The sequence below is a fragment of the Exophiala mesophila genome, assembly GCF_000836275.1.
Source record: "Exophiala mesophila strain CBS 40295 unplaced genomic scaffold supercont1.3, whole genome shotgun sequence".
Taxonomy (NCBI): domain Eukaryota; kingdom Fungi; phylum Ascomycota; class Eurotiomycetes; order Chaetothyriales; family Herpotrichiellaceae; genus Exophiala; species Exophiala mesophila.
Genome location: NW_015622506.1, coordinates 409,901 through 434,322, shown reverse-complemented (window position 1 = coordinate 434,322; position 24,422 = coordinate 409,901). Strand labels below are relative to the sequence as shown.

The 24,422-nt window shown below is 49.9% G+C and overlaps 7 protein-coding genes across 7 annotated transcripts; 4 read left to right on the top strand and 3 right to left on the bottom strand.

Annotated features, from left to right (window-relative positions):
• Positions 1-268: 268 nt before the first annotated feature.
• On the bottom strand, positions 269-1,135 carry PV10_03820 (uncharacterized protein; the record flags this gene model as incomplete). The annotated part of the gene is made up of 1 exon (XM_016368315.1): positions 269-1,135. The coding sequence occupies one exon, from the start codon at positions 1,133-1,135 to the stop codon at positions 269-271; it is 867 nt and encodes a 288-aa protein (XP_016224103.1).
• A 640-nt stretch (positions 1,136-1,775) lies between these two features.
• PV10_03819 (uncharacterized protein) lies at positions 1,776-3,461 on the bottom strand. The gene has a single exon (XM_016368314.1). The coding sequence runs from the start codon at positions 3,407-3,409 to the stop codon at positions 1,877-1,879; it is 1,533 nt and encodes a 510-aa protein (XP_016224102.1). The 5' UTR covers positions 3,410-3,461; the 3' UTR covers positions 1,776-1,876.
• Positions 3,462-4,249: 788 nt separating this feature from the next.
• Positions 4,250-5,860, top strand: PV10_03818 (uncharacterized protein; the record flags this gene model as incomplete). The annotated part of the gene is made up of 4 exons (XM_016368313.1): positions 4,250-4,417; positions 4,475-4,782; positions 4,829-5,360; positions 5,417-5,860. 4 exons carry the CDS (start codon positions 4,250-4,252, stop codon positions 5,858-5,860), a joined length of 1,452 nt encoding a protein of 483 aa, XP_016224101.1.
• A 4,804-nt stretch (positions 5,861-10,664) lies between these two features.
• On the top strand, positions 10,665-13,953 carry PV10_03817 (uncharacterized protein; the record flags this gene model as incomplete). Its single annotated transcript, XM_016368312.1, has 6 exons — positions 10,665-11,025; positions 11,075-11,218; positions 11,278-11,343; positions 11,399-11,482; positions 11,535-12,267; positions 12,318-13,953. The coding sequence occupies 6 exons, from the start codon at positions 10,665-10,667 to the stop codon at positions 13,951-13,953; spliced, it is 3,024 nt and encodes a 1,007-aa protein (XP_016224100.1).
• Positions 13,954-14,232: 279 nt separating this feature from the next.
• Positions 14,233-15,499, top strand: PV10_03816 (uncharacterized protein). The gene has a single exon (XM_016368311.1). It carries the CDS (start codon positions 14,505-14,507, stop codon positions 15,447-15,449), a length of 945 nt encoding a protein of 314 aa, XP_016224099.1. The 5' UTR covers positions 14,233-14,504; the 3' UTR covers positions 15,450-15,499.
• Positions 15,500-15,603: 104 nt separating this feature from the next.
• PV10_03815 (uncharacterized protein) lies at positions 15,604-17,012 on the bottom strand. Its single transcript, XM_016368310.1, has 2 exons — positions 16,869-17,012; positions 15,604-16,800 (listed from the first exon to the last, which is right to left on the bottom strand). Exons 1-2 carry the CDS (start codon positions 16,916-16,918, stop codon positions 15,684-15,686), a joined length of 1,167 nt encoding a protein of 388 aa, XP_016224098.1. The 5' UTR covers positions 16,919-17,012; the 3' UTR covers positions 15,604-15,683.
• A 3,645-nt stretch (positions 17,013-20,657) lies between these two features.
• Positions 20,658-24,364, top strand: PV10_03814 (uncharacterized protein). Its single transcript, XM_016368309.1, has 2 exons — positions 20,658-21,450; positions 21,501-24,364. The coding sequence occupies exons 1-2, from the start codon at positions 21,055-21,057 to the stop codon at positions 23,928-23,930; spliced, it is 2,826 nt and encodes a 941-aa protein (XP_016224097.1). The 5' UTR covers positions 20,658-21,054; the 3' UTR covers positions 23,931-24,364.
• Positions 24,365-24,422: the final 58 nt, after the last annotated feature.

The following is a 24,422-nucleotide window of genomic DNA, read 5'->3' as shown; positions in this document are numbered from 1 at the left end:
AAACTCCGTAAAGTAACACAAAGACCTGTCATTCCACATGCCCTCCTCTCACTAGCTGCTAGGTATAAGGCTGATCAAGGAAGTCTCTGGCCCCATGATTCGATGAGAACATCCGCTCTAAACTCCCTGCATATCCTTCTCTAGAGTCTCAATCACCGGCTGCTGGATCCGTGATTTGGATCTCTGCGCAAGACTAATATGTCGATCCACACGTCACTGGATAGTCCCCTGTGGCCAGAGGGACCTTCGAGACTTGATACCCTTTCCATCAGCTTGAATCTGCGGCATGGGAAGGTTCTTTGTTCTTTGAAAAGATCTTTTTCAACCAGGAAGCAGAATTTCGGCTCTTCTCTGGTGACGTCAGGTCCAAGACTGTTCCATTTCTGGGTTCCTGAATCGTGCGGCTTGGGGCATATGACCTTGTGGGCTCATCTAAGCTCTCTTGATATTCAATAGCCGTGGGGTTGACTGACCCCTTGTATGAATCAGCACGAAAACCCCAGGTTATTCGACCTTCAGCGTCTCTTCCTGCCAAGGTCTCGTTTTGTTTCACGATCTGTCTCCATTCTTTGGAGTAGGATGTCGTGCGTGGCCGGGTCAGAGGTCGAGTGACAGCGTCCTCGGTGAATGTGACATGGTGATCGGCAGGAAGGACGAGACTGGTTGATCGATCGGCATAAGACAGAGGTGGTGGTGGGAGGGGCGGCCTTTCTGTCCGTTTGCTCTCCACTTCTGTCGGCTGGGAGTGCCTCCGACTGTTGTTTTTGACTAGGCGATTTCGTGGGCGCGGAGGGGATAGTTTGGTTCGATCTTGCAGGTGAGTGGTGGTCGAAGACTGGCATACATTTGGGGTAGTTTGTGTGACGAGCGTGTCACCGATTGTAATCTCATTTTTGTGGGCTCGGATGGGCGAGACAGTAACTTGATTTTCAGGAACGTTGTTCTCAGAGAAGGAGAAAGACAGATCTATTTCGGAGCTTCCGAAGTTGAGGTCTTCAAAATGTTGGTTGGCTACTGGTCTCTGGGGTTGTTCTTGGATGTGACATGTTGGATGGCCATTTTCCGGACCAGTTCCATCGACAGGGGCAACGCCCATGGCCTTCTCTTGATCGTTGTCCCTGGGATAGGTGCGCATCTTAGGGCTGATTCATGTCACTGATTCATGTCACACGATTAGTACGCGCTCCCATGACAACTCTAGAGAATTCAGTCGCGGAGATGATTTTGGGAATGCGTACATGTGTTGGGGCGGTAGGGTGATCTCAACGATGAGAAGACCTTGAAAAGACGCGGGAAAGAAACACGACTGAGAGCAAACTCAGGTTGAGAGATGATTGCAATTGTGATTGTAGGTTAGTTGGTCGGCTCAGTTGCTCGTTTGTGGTGGAAATGCAGAGGAATATATAGACATATGTCCCAGTCACGAACACGTGGTCAGAGAGTGACGGAAGAACAGAAGAGTCATCGAAGTAAGTCAAGCAGCCGATGATCGACCGATAATTGAGACAGATGTAGTGAATGCAAGAGGCAAGGTTGTTCACGGCAAGACACGGGACAGAGGAGAAACGTGACGATTGTTTGGCAACAGGGTCACTGTTGAAACTTGCACAACATTAGGGTTCCATGTTTGACAATTCTGATGACGATCAAGTGTTCAACGTGATACAATCGCATCACAGAACCGAAGAGGATAGAACAAAAGGGTAGCAGCGATATAGTGGTGGTCAAGCAAACCAATGTAGCAACTTGTCATTAGGAGGACATGAATTCATTGGGCAATCACCACAGCCAGAAAACAGAAGAAAAGAGGAAAACGTGGCTGAGAAGTAGGATTGCATGACGATCGAACATGCCTGTCTGGCCTACTCGTGAACATTCAAACACTGATTGTCTTGAACACGCCAAAGCCAGAACCCCCAGTGACAACGACGGTACCAGGCATCTGGGGATGCCAGTGTAATTCCTTGCCGTCCTCGAGATGGTGGATGAAGAGTAACTGCGGAGGTACCTTTTCTGCACCTTCACCAAGACCTAGGCCGGCTTCTTTGCCATACTCCTCGTCGTCTAGTTCGACGGCAAGATCCCACAGGGTGGCGGTGTTATCGGCGCTGGCGACGGCGACAACGCTGTCGTCTGTGGGATGCCATTCAATCGAGGTGATAGGCTTCTTGTGGAAGTTGAAGTCGGCAACCGGGGTAGGGCGTTTAACCGCTGGGCTGTCGGCGGATGAAGGCTTCCACTGTCGCAGATCCCAGACGGCCCATTGCCCGTCGTCGGCGCCCGTGGCGAGTAGATGGAAGGTCTGTCGCGACCAGGACATGACGTTGACGTCCGTGTTGCTGACCTTGACATCGACAGCCGGCTTGCGGCTTTTGCTGCGCGCATCCCACACCTTGACTGTGCCGTCGGAGCTGGCCGATGAAAAGACAAACTTCTCGTTGGGCGACCACTGCAATTCCTCCACGGCGTCCGTGTGGCCGATAAATGCCCGATTGTCTGTTACCCAGCCGCCTCCTTCAGTGCGCTGCGTGTTGTAGATAGCTCCGCTGTTGTCGCCAGTCAGGAGACGGCCCTGGGGGTGGGAAGATGTGGGTGCCCAATCAAGCGCATAGCCTTCGGTCTTGTGGACCCGCAATGTGCTAAGAGGTCTCGAGGCATTGGGTGGAAGGGTGTAGCCCGGTGTGGAGAGGGATTGTAGGTATGGTGAGACGTCGTGGATGAGGACTTGGCCGTTTTCGAGCCATGTGGCGGTCAGTGTCGAAGGGATTTGACTGAGGTCTGGGGATTGGGCAGGAGGTTGGAATGCTCGGATTCTGTTGGCGGTACTGGGAAGTGGGATCGACCTTGATTCCAATATAGGGTCGGAGGCTTCGTCATCATCGTCACTATCGCTGTCGGAATCCGATTGCTCTCCTCGTTCCATTCGCGCCAGACTACTAAGTCGGAAGATGTACAATTCGTTCTCTTTGGCCTTCGTCGTTTCAGCCTGAGTTCCTGCGACGGCATACAGTGTTCTGGGATATTGTTTCCGATCATCGCCGAGGTTGTCGCGAACAAGATCAAAGGACAGGCAGGGCCAAGTGGTAGAAAAGGTGTGTAGCATTTCGTAGGTGGAAGGATCGGGGCTTAGCGTCATGCCCGGCTGGAGTATTGAACGGCCAGGAATAAAGGTCTGATCGTTGTTGTTGTTGGAGTCGATGTCCATGGCATCTCTTGACTGTTCGGCTTCTCTTTCAGCGTCGGGCCTCCCATCGACACCGGCTTCCATGATCTCATCCTCAGACTCGTATTCATCTTCAAATTCATCTTCAAAGTCGAGGGTGGGTTCTCCATTGAGCCCGGCGTCTGGTCGCTGACCAGCCTTGAGCGGGTCAAGGGACTCGTCCTCATTGGCGGGTCTTTTGGACATTGTGAGTGATGGCGGTTAGAGGTTTTGCGCAAGAGATGAATTGTGAATTGAGGATGTTGTCAGTGTCATCGATTGTCTGCGTTTGCGACAAAATCTGGACTTTTTTTCTCCGATAAGAATTTCTTATCGGCACGTGACAAGGCTGCGCAGTTTGGTTTGTTCCACCATACGTCATCATGGACTTCTGCTCGAGCACGAGATGATCTTCATTGCATACTCTCACGGGGTCGAGCCGGGCGAATAACCCTTCTAGAAACATAGTTAGATCTAATTCAAATGATATTCGCCTTCTCATGTCAGTCAACAGTCAACCTTGTCCCATACAAAGCCGCAGACCCACCACTTGACGTCAGTCTCATCACATGTGCGTTGGCTTTTGCCTGCCTGTAGTGTTTTTCCAAACTAATCAATGGTATGCGATGAATTGTCGGTAGAGTCAGCCGGCAAAGACCAAGACTGCCTTGCCTAGAACCATTCTGGCGGGGCGAGTTGCTGCGGGCGGAGGGGCCAGAAGCTACCCTACAGTACCATGCATATCTTAGCTCTCGACGCCTGACCAGGCACCCCAGGTCAACACCGACAGATGTACAGCTTATCATGGGTTTTGAATCTTGAAACAGCCTGATGGCACCCCACCGTGCCCACCTAAGTAGTTCATTTGCCTGGGTAGGTTGGTGCGCAAAACACCACACCACCCACCACCATCGAGCTGCTCTCAGCCTGATCAGCAGATCAATGTCTCCTCCATTTACTCAAACTATCATTCCTGTTAATACGGGACAGTGTTCATCATGAAACCTTTCTCTCGTTCAAACCACGACCCTCAGCTTGACCGTGACAATGAGTGGCTGGCCATCCGCTCTCATACGCTTCGCTTGTCACATTCCTCTGGGAATTGTCGGCTTCGGTAATCTTTCCACATGGAAGACACTGCAAAAATTCCCTGTGCTTCACCATGCTCCCTACAATTCCAATCTTATGCCTGCATGGCAGCTCGCCGCCGGCATGGTAAGTAAGCCCTTGACATGCACCACGATCGTCCCCTCCTAACACAATGAATGACAGGGCATCTTTGGTTTTGCCTGGAACTTTGCCATTTGGCTTCCAACATTTGCTGCTGTTGGTCCCTTTTTGTATATACTGGGAATTATCGATTTAGTCATTGCTGTTTCGCTGGCAGTCGCAGCTGGTCTTCAGGGGCAAAGCATCCCTCACGCTCAATCGGCTTGCTCCGACTTCATTATGGCAAATCCTCCCAATTCGACGGCACCTAGTTTGTTTGTTGTGATTTCAGACAAGAATGCCACTTTGACAAACTGGCGCTCGGAGTGCAGTTCCACAGTCAGGGTTTGGCAATTTGAAGTCGCAGTCAGGTGAGCCTACAGTGTTTGACACGTCTGTCTCCTCTAACTCACGCAGCGTTCTTTACATGCTTTCTGCCCTATTCAACATCATATTGGGCTCCTGTGGTATTTCCCATGATCGAAGGGGCCGCTCTTCCAAGACAACCAAGCCCAGAAAGAGGGCCGGTTTGCTGAAGAATATCTGTTACTACCTCTTGTGCTGGCCGCCTATCTTTGTCTTGTGGAAAGCACCTGCCTGGTCTATTCTGCGAGGCCGCTACGCCAAACGTTTCATGTTCAAATTTTGGAGAGGCCACCGAGGTCAGGACGACGATCTAGAATTCGACGTATTTGACGAGAAGAAAAGGCCACAGTCAAAATCAGTGCAAGCCTTGGCTCACTTACTCCAACATGGCAATGTCCGGATTGCGATATCGTCGAATCTACACTACATTGACATTATGCATTTGAATCTAACGTGCAAGGAAATTCATCAATCTCTCATTCCTGCAGGCCGATCATCTGATATTTATCAACAACTACGAATATGGAGTTGTGAATCGGGGTCCAAAACTCAATGCTGGATCTGTGTGTCACAAGTTTGCAAGGTATGAAGTGATTTCCCTCAGACTAGATATCCTCCCACTAGTCTAACGAATGATAGAGTTGTCAGATCCCACATGTCAACATCTCTAGCTTAGCATTGGCTCACACAAAGCGGTGTATCTCGCGTTGTTCGAAGTGCTATTATGACGAAAGGTTGAAAAATCCCACCCCTTATCATCGAAGAACTCCCTGTCACTGTTACAGCAATGGACGACGACGCACTAGTTACATCGACAAAGAGATATTCCAGGAAGGCACCAACAAAGGAACGATACAGCAGATTTGTCGTGCTTGCAATGCCTTGACGCCAGCCCAGCTCAAGGCCAAGCGCGAGAAGAAGGCCGAAGAGGAACTGATGTTTTTGTCGCGACAGGCCCAGTCATGTGGCAAATGTTCTGCGAGGCTGGAACATGGCCCTCGTTGGTGGTTATGCTCTCATTGTGAACGAGAATGCAAATACCACAAGCATTTGCAGTGGGCGAAGAAGAAAGATCTTCAGTAACTAGAGTAATGGTATAGGATTTGACAAAGCATTCAGGATACACGATACACGACACACGACACTGTAGAACATTCCAGTTGTTACATTTTTCATACTCTTGGATTGATGCTATAGCATTGTTTCGCCGATTGGTCAAGCGTTGTCTTGCCCGTTGCCTCGTTCTGCCAGGGTCGATCCTTGCTACGCTCGCTTCAGTAGCTTCACCTGCATGACACTGCCACACTCATTCCAGTCCTTGACCCTCACCAATGCCTATCCACATATCCACCGAGCTACACACTCCCTCCATGGGTCCATCCATCACTCTATCTTCGTTCTTTTAGCATGCATGGTCGCAACCATGACTGCCTTTCTCAAGCGCGGATTTGGGCGCAAACCAATCCGCACCTTGTCTCAGTCGTCTCTTAACTCGGCTTCAACCATTCCCAATGCCTCCGGTTTGACTTTCATTGACAACTCGCAAGGCGCCTCTGCCGCAGTTGTTGAACTATCAAGTATCTTGGATGACGCCATTGAGAAATTGGATCTTCAAGGTAAGGCTGATTCTGTGTATCTTCCAAGAAGAAGAGTCTTCAAGGTGACCACCTCTTTTTTCTTTCGTACCAGGTAATCTTCGAGACTCGGTCAAACGACAATTGGACATCCTGGACCATGAAGCATCCAAGTATGCTAATTCAGGCGTCTCCGAAAACGCCCAATTCCCCTATTGGAATGCGTGAGGACTACCCTTCCCCTTCCCTTCCCCCTTTCTACGTATGGGCAACCATAATGCTCTTTTTTTCCCTCCCACCTCCCTCTCAGCCTAATACCCCCTGATGTTCTCTTTCCTAGAAACAATCATCAAGTCGAGCTTGTTGGGATCGCGTGGCGATGTGCAGACAATGTATACTCGGCCGATCGACCGACATACCTCACGCATGGGAAACGTATCCTGCAGGAAACACATTGGATCAGTCCGTCCGTGAGCCGGACCACGAAAGCCGTTTCCGTGACTCGAGTTCGACTAGGTCCCGACGAGACTGATGGTGACTCACCTCCGATCGTGGTTATAGCCATTCGAGGCACTGATAGCTCACTTGCCCATATCGTCAATTTGAATAGTCAGCCCAGCCAGTTCTATCTTGGTTCCAGGGTAAGTTCATCCTTTTTGTTTCCTCTACTTAAAGTGGGGTCTTCAATTGTGGAGAGAGATGTCTCGTGATGTAGAGTTGGACCTCATCAGAATGATAACGTCTTCATGATAGATCGGTGGCGAAGACCAAAATCATGATGGTGGTGGTAGCAGGCAAGGCGGGCAATTCCTCGCTCACAGGGGATTCCTCAATGCAGCCGAATCTCTACTTCCTCTAATCAACGTTCAAGTCGATCAACTGTGCTGTGAGGATAACAACGAACAAAGACACAAGTCCGACGATTTTCAAGTCATCCTAACAGGCCACTCCGCTGGAGGAGCTATCGCTTCGCTGCTGTACCTGAAGATACTCTCTGAGTCGGAGAGATCATGTGAGTATCTAATTCTACGTTATGATTCCGACGTGATTGAATTGACTCGACTCTTTTCGACGACCAGGGCCCCGTTTCACCTTTTCGTGTATTACCTTTGGCAGTCCACCAGTCGTCAGTGGGCCTGGGTCATTCACGGCGTCGCCATCAACCTTCCCTGCATCACCACAGAGAGGATTATCTCTATCCATCATCAATGAATACGATCTCGTCACTCGCGCCGATGCGCCTTATATCCGTTGTCTGGCACAGTTGCTTCGATCGATTCATCAACTTCCTACACTAGTGGAGCAATCTACCAACGAAAACCAACCCTCACCCCAATCAATCTCTTTTAACCAAAATGAATGGCCTCTACCTCTTCCACAGTATCAACATGTAGGAACTTTGGTGGTTTTGAAACAGACACTTCATCACGATCAGTTGGCCCTCCAGGCATTGGAAATCCAACCTGTTGACTTGGCAAGGATGTTGTTTTGCAGAATCAAAGTCCATTCCCGCAAAGTATATAATGCTAGAGTCGAGTCCCTTACATCTGGTCGCTTCAACAATCTTTCACCGACAAAGATAACAGATTAGAGTTAAAATAACAATAGCTAGAATTCAAAGTCCAACAAGATCGCCTGAGTGTTCTGCAATTATTGTCCGTCAAGTAGGATATGGCTTCTGCTACCAATAGCGATCTGGAAGCAACTTGCCCTCCCTCCTTGACAGCTCGGCTACACGATAATAATTGACATCTTTCACCACCTTTTCCTGTATGGCATCATATTTAATACCCTGCTCCATCGCCGTGGCTGCTGCCTTCTCGAGCTCTGTGGTCAAGGTCTCACATTCCCAGCAATGGCATTCTTGATAATTGGATCCGAATCGAATTTGATATAGATCCGATGTCCGCTTCATTCCATCGTCCAGTGTTGGCTTGCCTATCTTGTCGTCATGGTCGACAAATGTTCCGGTCAGTGTTTTCATTCCGGAGACGTATTTCTCATGGGAGAGTTGATGAGTGTGCCAAACCAAGTCGATATCCAGAGTTGGCACAAGCATGGTCTTAGGGTACAACTGAAACAGCTTCAGAAATCGCGCATATCGGATTCTTGACCGATGAATGGTTTCAAGTGCGACTGGACTTCGACTCCAAAGCTGGTGCTCCATTTTCTGGCAGAAGGCATATTGTCGTGTCACGGCCCCGGCCAATGCTTTGACTACAGCGCTGGCAGAGTCTGGAGGCACGCACAATTTCCTAAACTTGTCGGCGCCAGGCACGGATGTAAATTCGGTGTTGGCCGCCAATTCCGTAGCCTCCTCGGCGGGCATTGTAGGTTCAATCATTTTGGCGAGGCTCTGTGCAATAGGTGTGTAAGTCGAGTGTTGTTGGATTTCTTGGAAAATATCAGCCGTGTGCCCGGTCATGGTTTCGAATTTAGCTATTGCGCAGTATGGCGGGTTCAAGAAATGCTTGCTCAGGTCGATAGCTTCAAACTTTATGGGTGATGATAAGTAATGGAGAGCAACAGTCCAAGAGCAAAGACTTACGATTTGAGCCCATGGAAAGGGTATATGATTGATATTTTTGAATGAGGTAGTCAACCTTTCATAGTGACTTGGGTTGAGAAGAAGTGCATGCCAGACCATAAGGACATCTTAAGGAATCAGTTTCGTCACCCCTTTATGATAGAGCACTTGACTTACCAATTGGAGGAGGAAAGAACGACGACCATTCATCTCGGGGTGATTCCTTCATTGTAGTATCCAATTTATTGAGCCACAACAAAAATCGTTCAACCGCAATGTTCAAGACGGCAGGCCATTTGAGTTTGCGCCGAACGTCGAATGTTGGGTCTCTAATTTTCTTGACTGGGTCGTTATAACGACGCACAGTCTTGTGTCGAGGGAAGATGTTGAAGGCCTTGTCTAAGGCGGTCGAGTTGTCTACACGGCGGTGGAAGGCAGTGAAGCATAGCAAGAGTTCAAGATGTACGGCGCATTCAGTGACGTTGGGGATTTGTATTCCCAATGAGAGTGCATGTATGGCGGGCTCTTGGTGATTTGTATCCTTGGATGAGGACGCTGCAGTGGTGTTGATGTCGGTCGATGCGAAGGATAATGCTGGGGAAAGGACTACGAAGAGTTCTGGGTTAGGTATCAAGGGGTGTTCTTTGGTACTGGGAAACCACGTCTTTGTTGATGATTCTCGTCGAAGTCGATCAACAGTTTCTCGGAGAGTTCTGGCTCTTGTCGTACTAGCGACGTGCAGATTTTGTTGATGGTATCCGATAGTGAGCGACATTTTGACAAGAGATGGAGAAATAGAAGTCTTCAAACAGAAGCAGAGCAAGGGGATAGAGCTTCAGGGCATCGGAGCTTCCTAAAGATGAACCAGAAAAGACACAGTAGCTTTGAGAGAGTGTGATGGAGCAAAGCCGAAATTGGTCAGGCTCGTATTGAATCCCTATAGAAGGAAGCATACGAACAACACCCGGAAGTATGTGAAAGGACAAATCAGCCTTGTTCGTCAAGAGAATGGAGATGAGCGACCAGTGAGATGGGCAGTCGGCTAGAGATGGGTGTCAACCTGTCAACCGTGTATCACGGATTGAAGTCTGGGTTGAGGCTGAGATGTATTTGTTGCCTGATATTGGTCTGACAGGAGCGAATTCCTCCGTCGTGTCTTCTTACTTTTCCCAAGTTTCAATCGTCAGGACCGTTGGATTATGGTTGATCTCAACTCTAAAATATGCCTAAGTATGCGTATTCTAACAACAATATGAAACCTTCTCCCTCGAGATATTCCAAGGTAACAATGTTGATACAGCAGCTTTCCTGTGCCATCGTGGTAAACTGTATGAGACAAGGGGGGAAATGGGGGCCATCGTCACTCATCACCTTGAAAACAGGGATGGCCAGTCGCCCCTCAATCCAAAATCTTCTGTCAGGCGAAATCTGGGAATCGCTGCCTTGAAATGGGTTGCGAACCTCACACAGCCTCACCAGACTACAGATGACCAGCACCATCATCCTCTAGGCCCATGTGGCCAACTAACTTTGGACCCCAAACTTGATTGGAACAATCAACCCTTCATGGCCCTGCCTCACACAGTCAAACTCATGCAAGACCTCAGTCTCGAATGAGCCTGAGGCAGGGCGAGAGAGCCTCGTCTGTCATGTTCAAACCCCTCCCACTGTTCCAACCTTGTAGGAGATCAACTTGACTTGACTGAGATGCCTTCCCTTTTATGGTCGACAACCCTGCCGTGAAGCAATTCTCTACGCAGGCCGTCTTTCATCTTACGAATGCCCCATGGCCCCTACCATCTTCACAACTACGTCTGCCCTCCTCACAGCACATCGCCTTCGCAAGGGCAATTCCAAATCGAGCCCTCAGTCTCAGTCATCAGCCAGTAGCAACATCACCTCGGCGCCAGATCAGCCATGGGTCCAAGTGGGCCCTGCCAAAGATCATCTTTTTGTCAAGCTCAAGGAACTCTACTGGATCGGCGTCCGTACTGAACTTGAGAATATCTTATTTACTCTCAAAGAATGGCAGGCCTCAGATTATACTGACCCCATTCCTCTTGAGTCCGAGGAGGACTTTGTGCACGGTTTCGACACCTTTGTCGACCAAGTTAGTCAAGGTACTCGCGATCTAGCCAAACGATATGGTATGTCTAACAACTCCCTGTTCGCACTACCATCACTAACTTTAAGCAGCTCAAGAAAAGCAAGATATAATTGACAACCGGTTTTGGTCACGTCTGAATACATACGATAATTCTCTGCGTGAGAGAGGAAAGGATATCTACGCTAATGTAGCCAGCGCAAATATCAAACTCTTGTTGAGACAGCAAGTCCAAAGTATATTTCTCCACTCATGCACTCGTTCCCACTCACACAAACTGACTGCATCATCAAAGTGGACAACCAGGGCCTTCTCACTCCACTTCTCGAGCGAAGAACAAAATTGTTGTTACAAAGTGCCGGTATTTTACCATCTGACCATCCTTTCGCGTTGAAACCTCTTTCTGATTTCTCAAGGCTTCCTGGACATTGAGAAGCTCATTGAGCATCGTCCACCACTCGACGGCTGGTCATTCTGGAGGCGTCCTGGTGTTCCTCAACGTAAGTGTCGCTGCAATCACGGTTACACTGTCCGTAATTGACACTCATACAGTCGCCGTGTCCCACTATACGAGAGACAGCGTGCCGGTCTTCGCTGCCCAGCACTGTTCAACATGTTTATCTGCACTTCGAGGTTCGCAGTACCGTGCGTCTCCAGTCAGGGATCCCAAATCCGACAAAGAGTGGACGATATGTGACTCGTGCTACTTTGAACGCTTCTACAGCGATCCTAACATCTACAAAGTTCATAAACATTGCATCTTGGACACCTCAATCACTTCTGCTGGTGGCCGCAAAATATGTCGTTGCGATGGAACTGTCCGCATGGATGGTTCTGGCAAGTATCTCACCCTGTTTCCCGTCCGCGAGGATCATGTCCACCGCATCGCGACCAAAAAGGGCGGCCTTCAATGCCCTTTGTTATCTCTGGGTGACATGGTGGCAGAGTCAAAGTACGATGCAATGCAGACGCCTCTCGGCAAAAGAGTCCCGTTGGCAGAGGAGAAATTGATTGCAACCATGACTGCCGAGCAGCTTGCCAAATATCAAAAAGGCCAAAAGAAGTCTTCTAGAAAGGAAGCCAAATTACAGACGGGTGTCATTCCTAGCCTCGTTGATGAGGATGATCGTGTGGGAACAGAAGGGAAATCGGCTGAGGTCAGGGAGGCTGAAGCTGATGAAGATATCCCATTCTTCATGAAACGCTATGTGGACAAGTATCCGTTTGGAAATGTCCATATGGCACTTCGAGTTGGACCTCTGGTGATTGAAAATGGCGTTGCACAGTATGTCCCTAGTTCTTCCTCTTCAGACCCAACTAATTTCTTCTCACTAGTACCAAGGGTGGTGCGTTAATAACCCTACGAGAACCTGCTACTTTATCGCCGTCAGGCCAGTCGCCGTCTCCCCAACCCGAACATCACTCAGCATACACCGTCTCCGAGGATGTCGATCGTAATGTCTGGTCCCAGAGCAAGCGGCATCGTGGTCGAAAACGGTACAAAGCCATCATGAAACAAGTTGTTGGCGTTCCCTTCACTGGAGTATATACATCAGAGCTGGAAGAATCCATCGTCCAATCCTTCATCACTGCACTCAGCTTGCCAATTGACGACATCGGACTGTCTCGATCTCAGAGAGATGGACTTGTCAACAAAGTCATGACCGATATGGTTGATAAAGTCAAACGCTATCTCGAACCTCGGGTTGATATCTATCTATACTCCATCAGCCAACGCCTCTGCGATCCCAGCACCAAGCTTCGTTGGAGTGCTACCAAGAACAATTGTCAATCATTCTGCGACTCGCTTCTTGATTGGCAAGTGTTCGGTCAATTTATCCCTTTCACCAACCCTCAACCTGTCCCGAGCCATATCAGTTCAACCGCTGTCCAGCCTCACCCTCTCTATCTCGTCTCTTTTGCAACTCGACCCACGTCATACACACGCAACAGGGTCAAGAATAAGTTTGACGTCCCTAGCGGACTCACAGAAGAGTATCTCTTGAAATTTCGGTACGGACGTCACGAAGAATCAGATATCATCGACACTCTTCACGAATGGTGGTACGACTTTGGCGCATTCGGCGGCCACCTGTACGAGAACCAGGAACTCTTTCCTTGGGACTGTACTGAGGCCTTTGGCCGGTACCCCACAAGATGTGGAGATTGCAATATGGCCAAACATCTACTCGCATTCCCCTTTGACTCGTGGAGTATCATCTCGCTGCATCTTTGCCGAGATCGGTACATGTATGCACCTTCAAATGGAGCAGAGGAGGTCATGTCGGACTTCGCCTGGTTTCGAAACCGACTGACATTGCTCCACTCACAGAACTTACTTTTGAGGATGGGTGCAGCAATGCATCGAGTAGGACCTTTCATCGATTCGACCAAATGGCTACACTCTGCCATCGATCCCACCGTGGACCGATTGAAACTAGGTGGAATCCACCGTGCGCAACCATTTTCACATACTTTCGACCAAGGTCTCTACCATCAATACTTCATCGCCGAGTGGGCAATCTATGAGCCAGCCGTTCGAAAGCGTCTGTATGAGGAACTTCGCGACGGGCGAGTTCGACTTAAAGATGTTCCGGCTCCTAGAGTTGTCAACGAATCGGAGAAGGATCGACAACAGCGGGAGTTGGCACATCATGTCGGTTCAGGAACTCGGTATGTTGCTTATGGCGGCATTTTCGCTGGCGCGGCACTGGGTGTAGATGCCAATATGGCGGACTCGGGCCTTGGAGCATGTCCCCATTCTGCGGTGATGGATGGGAGGGTGGATGGATGCACTGACATAGGAGATGTTTCAGCCACCGATGTGGATGGCGATGCGGGTGCTAGCGGCAACTGTGCGAGTTGTTCAAATGGCTGTTCCAGCGGCGGAGGTGGAGGTTGTGGTGGTGGAGGCGGTTGTGGAGGTGGCGGTGGATGCGGCGGTGGAGGAGGTTGTGGTGGTGGTGGTTGATATGTTTTGGTACAGCCAGATGGAATTTTCAAATCATTACAACCAATATTGGTCTTGTATGCCTCACTTTCGCCTGTGTTTTCTTCTCTCAACTCCTTTAATTGCATTGTAAACAACAGCATATCGCCGCCCCCATAGCCCACCGTACAAAACACCATCGCCCCATCAACACTCCGCTGTATTCTGTCTTCCCCGGAAATCGCACCCAAAGCAGAAAGATGCCTCGGTATTTCGACGACTCCGCTGTTCCGAGAGAGTTTCATGGGGAAGACATCAGCAACGCAACGCCGTTCCAGAGGGTATACAACGGCTAACAGTTGTTCTTTGGGAAAGGACATAATGCACAGATTCATATCTACCAACTAGGGAATTTTTTCTGCTTTCTCTGTCTGCTTATTCAAAGAACAAAAACCCCTCTCTCTATCTCACCGAGCAGTTCACGTCCTCTAGCTTCAAGCTTACTCCCCCACACCCAACGGACTGTCCTCTCTCTTCTCCCATCCTATCCACACCTCTCCATACCCTCGACCCATCTATAAAACCACCACAAGATGACAGCCGTACCCAAACGCCGGCTCGCAGCCCTATCCGAGCAACTCGTCAAGGGCATCCCCTCCGAGGGCGAGTTCGAAACCATCCCCAAGATCCGCCACGTCGCAGGACCATCAGCTGCACAACGGGCACAAGGAAAAGTCGTCATCGTGACAGGAGCCAACAGCCCTATTGGGATTGGACGAGCATCAGCCCATCAATTCGCCGAGAATGGTGCTCTCGCCGTATACATCTGCGATTATGACGACAGCCATCTCGAGCGCCACAAACGGGAACTGGCAAGCCTATACCCGGACGTAAAAGTCCACCCGATGAAAGTCGACGTCGGAGACGAAGCACAAGTGAAAGCCGTGATCGACGACGCAATGTCCCGGTATGGACGGTTGGATGTCATGTTTGCAAATGCAGGGATTGTGGGCGTGCCCAATACATTTGAACATATCACTCCAGAAGCATACATGAACACGATGCGGGTTAATGGACTGGGAGTGTTTTTGTGCTTCAAGCATGCGGCAATCGCCATGCGCAAGACCACGCCGCAGAAGGAGTTCCCGGGTGGAAGTATCATTGGCACGGCATCCGTGGCGGGACTCCGGTCTAATGCTGGTGGAACCGATTACTCGGCCAGTAAGGCAGCTGTCGTGAGTATGGCTCAGACGATGAGTTATCAGCTTTCAGGAACGGGTGTTCGTGTCAATGCTATTTGTCCCGGTGTGATTGAAACGGGCATGACGAAACCAATGTACGACAATGCCCGTACTCGAGGCACAGAAAGGAAAATCGGTCAGTTGAATCCTCTTCAGAGAGGTGCAGTTGCAGATGAAGTGGCGAGGGTGGCTCTTTTCCTGGGTTCTGACGAGTCGAGTTATGTGAATGGTCAGGCTTGGGCTGTTTGTGGTGGTCTTTCTGCTGGTCATCCTTTTGTTCCGGGTAAATTGGGATAGGTTAGACCTGAACAGTGAGATTGACAATAAGAATGACAATTGGCCGTCGAGAGTAATATCCTTGCTCTACATATATGGAGGTATCTGACCTCGGGGATAAGTACTAACACCATGGAAGATTTTAACGAGAATCACACATCATGGAATTCTGTATGGAATATTGTCGTCATCATCATTGAAGTAAACTCGATTCATGTAGGAACACCCAACACCTAACGCTCACAAGTCAAGCTCTCAACCCGTCAGGTCCTTTTGGAGCACTTCCAGAACCTTCTTTTCATCAACCTCAGCCAGCGATGGACGAATCCCCTCGTCCACCTCTGTCGTGGTATCATGTGGGGCATAAGTAGGTAGGACATCGATGGGGAGTTGGGCACGGTGAATTTCATCGTACTTCTCTTGCACGATCAGAGGTGCCGGCAAGGTCTCCGGCGACTCGGTCCGGACATAAAAGCTGGGAAATTCGACAATTGTCCTACCCTCCAACACCTCCCGCAGCGTCATGTCAGCTGATATGGGTATCAAACATTTGTACTTTGCAGCGGTTTGTGGGTTATGTAGATAAAAATGTAGGCCGGGGTCGAGGATGGGAGGTTCGGCAAGTCGTAACGAGGTTGGTTTCGGCTTTTCAAGAACTGGTTCCATGGTCGTTTCACTTTTTGCTTCCTCGTCTGGAGCGTTGTGTGACTCGATTACGTTGGGAATTTCTGGTGATGGCGGTGTTTGATCGACGTTTTGTGGGAGGGTTGGAGTTGAATTGTCTCCTTTGACGAGGTGTTGAGTAATTGAAACCAGGTTTGTTTCATGATTTAATTCTCTTTTACCAGCATCGCTTCTCTTTCGCTTCCCTTGAGCGAGTTTTCGACCCGAGGTCATGACAAAGACTTCGCGCACTGTCTTTGATTCTAGGGCATTCGCTGATAGGTTGAGACCGTTATGACATAACCATTCTGTCGTCCACATGATGGCATTCTGTGCACCGGACCAATGTGTTTTGTTCTGTTTAGATCTCGACAAGCCTTGCGGAGCCTTGATGACGGTGATTTGGCGCTGTTCCAATTCGATATCTAATTTCCGCTTGATGTCGTGACGTTTGATGCCGCTGGGGGCTAGAGTGATGCCCTTGTCTGACACCAACTCGTCGGCTTTGGACAGGGATCTTTCAACCGAAGATATAAAGTTGAAGTCTTGATCAACCGAAGACGCAGTTGCCAGTTCAGATCTGGGTCGGTAGGCTGCAGGGTTCCTCACTCCTGAACATTGAGCCCATGACTTGTGACGCTTGACACAGGGGAGCGAGCATGTATGTACATGGCATCGTGGGCATGTGTATTTGATGGGATTTGCATGGCTAGAGACAATTGGGCAGGCGTTAGTGAAATGAACGGTCAAACTAATGTTGTTAATGGAGGAACCCACCAGATGGTACACAAGTCTGTCAGTGGAGTGTCAGATCCCATGTCCTGCATGACAGGTAGAGACGTTATGTGGGATTGAGAGTGCGTTCCATGTGGGATGAGTATTGCGGCATGGCGCTGAAACAGTAAACATTCAAAAAAAAAATCGGTGACGCAGGGAAGGTGGAAGACAATCCCCGCAGGCAATTTTATTGGTTAGAGTTGAAGGGCCTTTCGGGAAGGAATGTGCTTGGATCAGCAACTTGGGGGCTCTGAAGGCTGGGGCAGTTCTAGGCTGTAATGGGCTTTGGGGGGGAAGCAGGCTAGGGATCTTCAGGTCAACCTCAAGCCAACTTCTAGCCTAGCAGCCAAGCCCCAGATTCACTTCCAGTATTGGCGCCCAAATTCAGGAACTACCCGCTTACCCCTTCTCAACCAGGGACCTAATTACTAGAACTTAGACACTCATATATATCAGGTCGGTAGGGAGGTATATCACTCATCATCCACCAACAAAATTCTACTAGCAGTCAGGTAGGTATTGTAAGACCTGGGCATATGCAGGAATCTCCCTACTGTAGGTGCTTAAGCATGTACTCCGTACTGCATCTGCATATTCGGGTATCTCATCGGCATGTCCAGCAACCTGACAGTAGTTCATGTATGTAATGGATGGCTTGGAACAGTTTCGAGACACCGTCAACCACAGGGACATTCGCTTACTCGACTGTGACTCAAGTCATGCACGCTTATCTGACGACCGGTTCCTGGGAAATATGACTCGATCGAACTCCGCGTGGTTATCTGCACCTGCATGCATTCTGACTCTCCCGCTGTACCACCTTGAGTTGGGAGGGTCACCAGTGCAGGAGTTGGTTGGATTGTCGGCTCGCTGGCCTTGGAATCAATTCTAGCTCCCGATGTATCTGTTGGTAAGAATTATGACATGTGCCAGCCTATCCTCATTCAGAAGTGAGTTTGACTGCATTTGGTCTATTTGGTCTCAATATGACCCATTCTGGCAAAGGCGATCGACTGACCCTGCGACTTGCAACCTGCAAGCACTACCAGAAGGGCTGCCAGAATTTTCTATCAGATTCTGACGGTGCATTGACTGGTGCCCGGATAGATATCACGATATGACATGTACATGCCACAAGGCTCGACGGCTACTCAAAGATACAGACAGTACTCCGTACTTCAAGCTGATAACGACTTCAAGTTGTTGGTGAAAAGTTGTCAAAAAACATGGCCAAGGCAGAGGTGCAGGTCCTGGTCTGAACATGAAACACTTCCGAGTCGTAAACGAGGTTTCTGGTCTGGATCGTGGGAGACGCGGTGCTCGCACCATGAGTGAGTGGGTCGTCGCGTCAGTCGAGCGTTGATACCTCGGATTTTCGACATTGGAGTCTGTAGATCGCACCTGTACTGGTAGCTGCAGGCTCAACCGCGTTTTCCCGTGTGGCCATTCAGCAAGCCATCGATCAACCCAAGTGGTTTTTCGTGATTCTGGACTTTTGATCCCTTTGGTCTTGCAGGAGGGGATTAGACTTTCACAAGAGCTGAACCCTTGCATCCATACTGCCCATTACAGGTGGCATGCAGTGGAGCTCGTCTTACGTAGGGCGGGAAGAATCTGTGGAAACGTCATGGAAAGAAATCGCAGGAGAACCTGTCACGTTTGAGGGGCGTGCCTGAGGTGCCAGTGAGGGTGGCTTTCTCCAACGGATGCGATGGCGATCAGGAAAATTACGAGCTGTCATGATGAATCTAATCAGTTCCAAGGAGGCGGACAATATGTGCTAGCCATATTGTCACAGCATCCACGACGAAGCGAGGCTTTAGTTGATCCTTGGAAGTTACATCAGCCATTGACATGGCACACATGGTAGCTATCGTCATGGTTAACGGTCACGAATGTCTCACAACAGGTGAGAGCCGAGGATGGAGAAACGCAGACCAAACTGGAAGGGGAGAGTTGGCGGCGCCCCGGCGCCCCCTGAAAGATGCAGAATGGGTGAACAACATCGGCCGCCACCAAAGACAAAGACCCTTGGGGTGTGTGGTGAGGGAGTTTCTTTGACCTATGCCAGCGTCCAGAATCTGGAGGCTAGGCCGCCTATTTCCAGGGCCCCGAAACTGAATTTTAAGACCTAGAGTCAGTGAGGATTGCCTAAATTGCTTGGATTGCCGAACCATGCGCACAAAGTCAATCACGTGCAAAGCGCCAAGTCATTACCTTGGGTCGGCACGTAGGACATTAGTACTAGGTTCGTACATACGGAGTAGTAGTTTCAGGGTTGGTCTTTCGTCTTGAACAGAGAAATAATTCATGTCCCTCGATGCAATCATTATATATCCCCAATCACTGCAGCTGTGTATATCCACACGCATGTACCATGTACGCATATGTATGTATACATGCTTCAGCACCCTGTCTACATGAGTACTGATTTTCCCGCGTCACGACCCAATCTGGACTTGTCTTTGTGGGCCATTGACAATCATCAGTGTAAACGAAACTAAAGAAAACTAAAGAAATTTTGCAGTAACCAGAATTGGATGGATCCAGGAACCATACGCATACGAAGCTGGCACTGCTGGGCCGAGGGTGTGGATAGCCACGGGAGGGACGGTAGGCTTGTACAATCTACATTTAGCGAGTGCTGGGAGTCGCGCCGGTAGAGTTTGGAGCCTCAGCAGCTTCGTTTAGGCGGCTCGGCGGTCCCTTTGCACTGCAACCTGCACAGTCTGCGGGTATGCATTAGGTACCTACTCCGTAGGCGTAAGTAGGCACTCACGCGCTTTAACTCAGTCCACGGCAGAGGAATGAGAGTCTAGAGCTTTTTTGTCCAGTGATATTTCGCTTGAGACTTGGAGGCTTGAAGTCTGGGACTCAAATTGGACACGACCCTGTTGACATGTTAATCCATATTTGTTTACCTGTGCAGAGGTTGACACCTCCTCAAGTCATTCCTCTCGAAGGGCATTGAGGTCGATGAACATGCGAGCATTTTAAAAACATTTGGTTTATGAGATGCAACTGCATGGAGATTTCCAGACAACAGAGTTTCCTCTGACGCAAATTGATCGGAGAATCAGTTCCACAGAAAAGTAGGTGCATCTGTAGTGGTACTGTAGAGAAAAGGACCCATACCAGGCGACGCGGGATCGATAGTCTTGTTGAACCAAGGAATAACAAACTCGCGAATATGACATACGGCCTTTGGTTCATACTCATAGAATGATATGGGTGGGACGATGCCTTGTTGTCCTTCTCTCTGCGAGAATGTACCTACAATTAATTACCTGTGGATTTTGTGTCTGTCTGTACCTCCCTCGCGCCCGTAAATGTCACCTCAGTGCCATCCAAACCCAAGGCGTTGGGGGACGGTTGTTTCGACATGTTGAGTCACTCCATCTGCGCAGTCATTCCTCCCCTTGTCTGTCATCTGGTTGGATATACAGTCAATCAATTAAATCCCATCATTCATCATTCCCTTCCCCTTCTGCTTCACTTTGGCGTTTCTCTGACTCCTCTGACTCTCCACCCCTCATCCCATCATCTTCAGACTTGCAAGCCGTTCCTGGCTACTCACACAAACCAATCGGGCGCAATCCCCTCGTAATGCTTGATCCCTCTCCTTCAGGTGGCCACATCCCTGCAAGCCTCATTTCCCTGACCCACTAAATCGACCTTTGGGCCTTCTGATCTCCCTTCTGATTCACTCATCCGTCCATCTTGGGTCAACCGGCCCTGCAACGATTCCACTCGCTTCGGCACCTCCCCCATGTTTAGGCCTGTGCGACCCGCGAGCTATCCTCTCTAGACCCTCTCCTGAATTCTGTCAAACAATCTCCTAACCCTCTGATCGACCTCCTCACGCTTGTTTATCCTCTCGGCCCTTCCCTCTCCTCGCCTTGCTACCTTTCCATTTCCAACTTCTGTCTTGCCCGTTGTGAATCGGGTTGCGTTGTCTGTCGTCTCCCAGATCGGTTCCTGACGCAGGTGCTCCATCACCTTGACCGATCCAAGACTTGAGAATCTACAATTTGAAGATCGACGTCTTCAAAATTCGAGTGCTGCAGGTCAAAAAACCTAGTGCATTGGCCAACAGTTCGACGGCTGTCTGACATATTTGACCACAGCTTCCCGCAAGCTGAGGCCTTTTTCTGTCCTGTCACCTTCCCCCTCCAGTCCCTGCGCTATGGGTCCCTCGCTGAGAGGCCACACCTCCATGGCCTCAATGGCACCACGTCCCCAGACTCGCGACACAAATCGTCCCACCACTCGAGAACAGGTTGACAACACCATGGTCCCGAGTAGGACATCTTCTCTACATTCCAGAATCACACAACCTCTTCCTTCTACCTTGGCAAAAGTCAACAACAGACCAACTCCCAAAACCCTCACCCATGCCTATATGGTATGTGGTGTTGGAAGAGAACCATCACAATGGGTCAAAGCACCCCCACCAACCCATGGAAAGATTCAGCATATGAAGGGCGCCGTTGGTCAGTTCTGGTTGCCTGAGATTCTGGGGAGCAGTCCCAGACTCGAGACAGACAATGACATTGCCAGAGCCTTGCACAGTGCCATGAGGGTACGTTATCCCCAATGACTTGCTAGACCGTTCTGCTAACAATTCTCAAGGCTTGCTTTCCCCATGATGTCGAAATCTGCACTGGCCGAAGTCAGCCACACTGCGTACACCATTCCTTTGTTTTGCAACAAGATTCACAACACACTTTATACGGCATTGCTCTACGAGTTTGGTCCAGAGCCGATGAAAAGCGCGCCGAGACCATTCGAGATCTCCGACGCAAAACTGAACCCGATTATCGCGATGTCCCAGACGAAACATACTGGATTCCCTACTGCTTGAGTTTTCTCTCCCGCTATCCTCTCTACAACTTGCTCGGGGATTATCTACGAGGCATGTGGATTCATTGGAACAAAGCCACGAATCTGTTCCACGCCGAAGAAGTCTCTCGCATTCTCAGCTTTCCCGCCCCCCGTCTGAATGACTTGGTGCGGATCGACATGAAAGATTATGCCTTGTGCTATCAATTCCCATCATCCCCCACTGGGTTTCAAAATTTCTCCATGTGGCCTTTGTTCAATTGCTTGACCATTCCCAACATTGTCGGTCTGATCGAAGCTGCCGTTTCACCAACCCGGCGCATCATCCTCACCAGTCACCACCCTGCCATGCTCACAATCGCGGCTGAGACCATCCGGTTCTGCGTCCGCGTGTACGAGTGGAGTGGTCTCTATGTCCCCGTCGTTCATGCCCGAAACGTCAATGAGATGGTTCAAGAGCCAGGTCCATATATTCTGGGTATCACCACAGAATGCCGAGCCTTGTTCCACCCCCCCAAGGATGCTCTCCTTGTCGACTTGGATCGTAATTTGGTCATCACCGACCATCCTCCCAATATCTTGACTCCCGGACAGCGGACCAAGATGACTACCCGTCTGACTCAGGCCTTGAACTCTGATGTCGACATTTCTGGTGTCCCTGCTCACCTCAAGTCTGCCTATGGTGGAGGCAAGCTCATTCCTGCTGGTCAGATCATTGTCCTCCGTGGCGAGGTCGAGAGTATTCAAGACCCTGTGTGGTGGAATCAAGATGCCGTCATGGCCGTCATGGATCATGTGTGTGAGAAACTGGGTCGCAACACTGGTGTTAAAGCCTTGTTCGGTGGTGCAACCAAGAAGCCACTGATGACCAAGATCTCGATGAGACACATGAACGAGATTGTCCGAGAACGAAATCAATACTCGCGGGATGCCCTGGAAGCATGGCAAGACTTTATCAACCTCAAGGGTCGCATGGACACCGAATTGGCCAAGGTGGCCAAGCGAAACAACTACCTGGAGCAAGAAGTCGAAACATGGAAACTCCAGTTCCAGAAATTCCAAGCCTTTGTGGAATCCCTCAACAAGGAATTGGCTGAACTACGGGTCAAGATCGAATCACACAAGCGTGAGAACAGACGTCTTACCGGACTCATCGATCAACAGAAGGACGACGCGGCTCGTCTCACCCTCCGACTCTCTGGCACTGAGAGACAGCGCGACAATGCGTTGGAGGCCCTTGTTCTGCAACAAGGTATCGCCGAGGATCTGGAGAAGGAACGTGCACGCAACCGAAAGGAGATTGCTGCCATGCAACATACAAACCAAACACTTCAGCGGCAACGTGACGAAGCACAACGGGTTGTCCTCCATCTTCGGTCACTCATCACCGGTCAGACTCATCATATGGAACACATTGTTCGGTCCATTGGCTCAGCCTCGGAGCTTCAAGAGTACATTCACGAAGGCTATGATGAGGACGAGGAAGGAGAAGAAGAAGAGGAGCTAGAGGAGGGTGAGGGTATGAGAAATGTCACGTCTCGCAGCAGCAAACGTGCATCGCGATTGTGGGCTGACGGACAAGACGTGACACCGTCGATGGAGACGAAGCTCCTCTCGGCCAACAAGAGGTCGAGCAAGCGCTACTCAGAACTCAGCATGTCTGATGTGGCGGATCGTCATCTCCGCAACAAGACTGATGCCATTGCGGACATCATCCGGAACATCAGCGAGCAGTGTGCTGCCGCGGTGGAGAGTCTTCAATTGGCCAACGAGGCAGCCGAGATTGAAGAAGATGAGGAAGTTGGTGACGTCGATTTGGAAGAAGCCGGCATTGCTCCTTCAGCATCTCACAGCCGTGACAACAGCGGCAACTTGTCTCCGGTGGAGCACCTCGGATCGGATTCACGCAGTGGGACGGGACACTTGACACCTCAAAGTGACCGAGGGTCGATTCCTCCCACACCAGATCTCGTCCATCAAAGATCGAGCACAGCGTTGAGTATGGCCAGCACAGCACCCACCAACTACACGGCTCGAGAGTCTCTGAACCACAACACCCGTGGATCAGACCGGACCAAGATCGTGGAAGACGAAGACGCGGAGCGAGCTCACTTGAGTGCAAGCACCAGTGGGACTGCCAACAAGAACGAATTGGAGGAGAATGTCAAGCAGCCTCCTCCCGGTCGTGGCTCTGTGCTCAGCCGTGTGGTTGAAGCATGAGAGCACAAGTGAGGGGCAGTCAATGCAGCATACTCAGATGGTTGGTTCTTGGTCGTCGACATGAAGGGTTTCGTTGTGCGAGAGAGGACAGGGAAATTTGCATGGAGCTTGGGCGCTTCCTGGACCGAAATATGGCTTCGGGGTGGGATTTGTTTTCACATATGAAGAAAGCCAGCCTCGCGAGGTTTTGAGGCAATTTTGATCCGACACCATTTTTTTGGTTTTATTTGGTTGAAGATGATGATCTCAGATGCCTGGATGTGAGCGAGTCTGAGTGATTGAGAGTGGAGGAGCTGAGACTGAGAGCAAAAAGACTTTTGGACATAAGTTTTCCAAGATTGGGGCAGCTCGGGGACTTTGATTCTCCCATTTTATCCACCCACGTAGAGTTTAAAATCTAAAAGGGGTGTAATGTGCTCCAAGTCAGTATTTACTGTATTTTGGTCTGAATTAATATTCAATCGTCAATGGATTGATTGAATTGAAGTGTAT

What these genes read in the sequence shown, in the direction of transcription:
- PV10_03819 (XM_016368314.1), bottom strand. Translation starts at nt 3,409, where the DNA reads ATGTCCAAAAGACCCGCCAATGAGGACGAGTCCCTTGACCCGCTCAAG.
- PV10_03815 (XM_016368310.1), bottom strand. Translation starts at nt 16,918, where the DNA reads ATGCAGGACATGGGATCTGACACTCCACTGACAGACTTGTGTACCATC. An exon ending in ACAGACTTGTGTACCATCTG is followed by an intron (nt 16,801 to 16,868) that starts GTGGGTTCCTCC and finishes AATTGTCTCTAG; the next exon opens with CCATGCAAATCCCATCAAAT.
- PV10_03816 (XM_016368311.1), top strand. Translation starts at nt 14,505, where the DNA reads ATGACAGCCGTACCCAAACGCCGGCTCGCAGCCCTATCCGAGCAACTC.
- PV10_03814 (XM_016368309.1), top strand. Translation starts at nt 21,055, where the DNA reads ATGGGTCCCTCGCTGAGAGGCCACACCTCCATGGCCTCAATGGCACCA. An exon ending in CCTTGCACAGTGCCATGAGG is followed by an intron (nt 21,451 to 21,500) that starts GTACGTTATCCC and finishes ACAATTCTCAAG; the next exon opens with GCTTGCTTTCCCCATGATGT.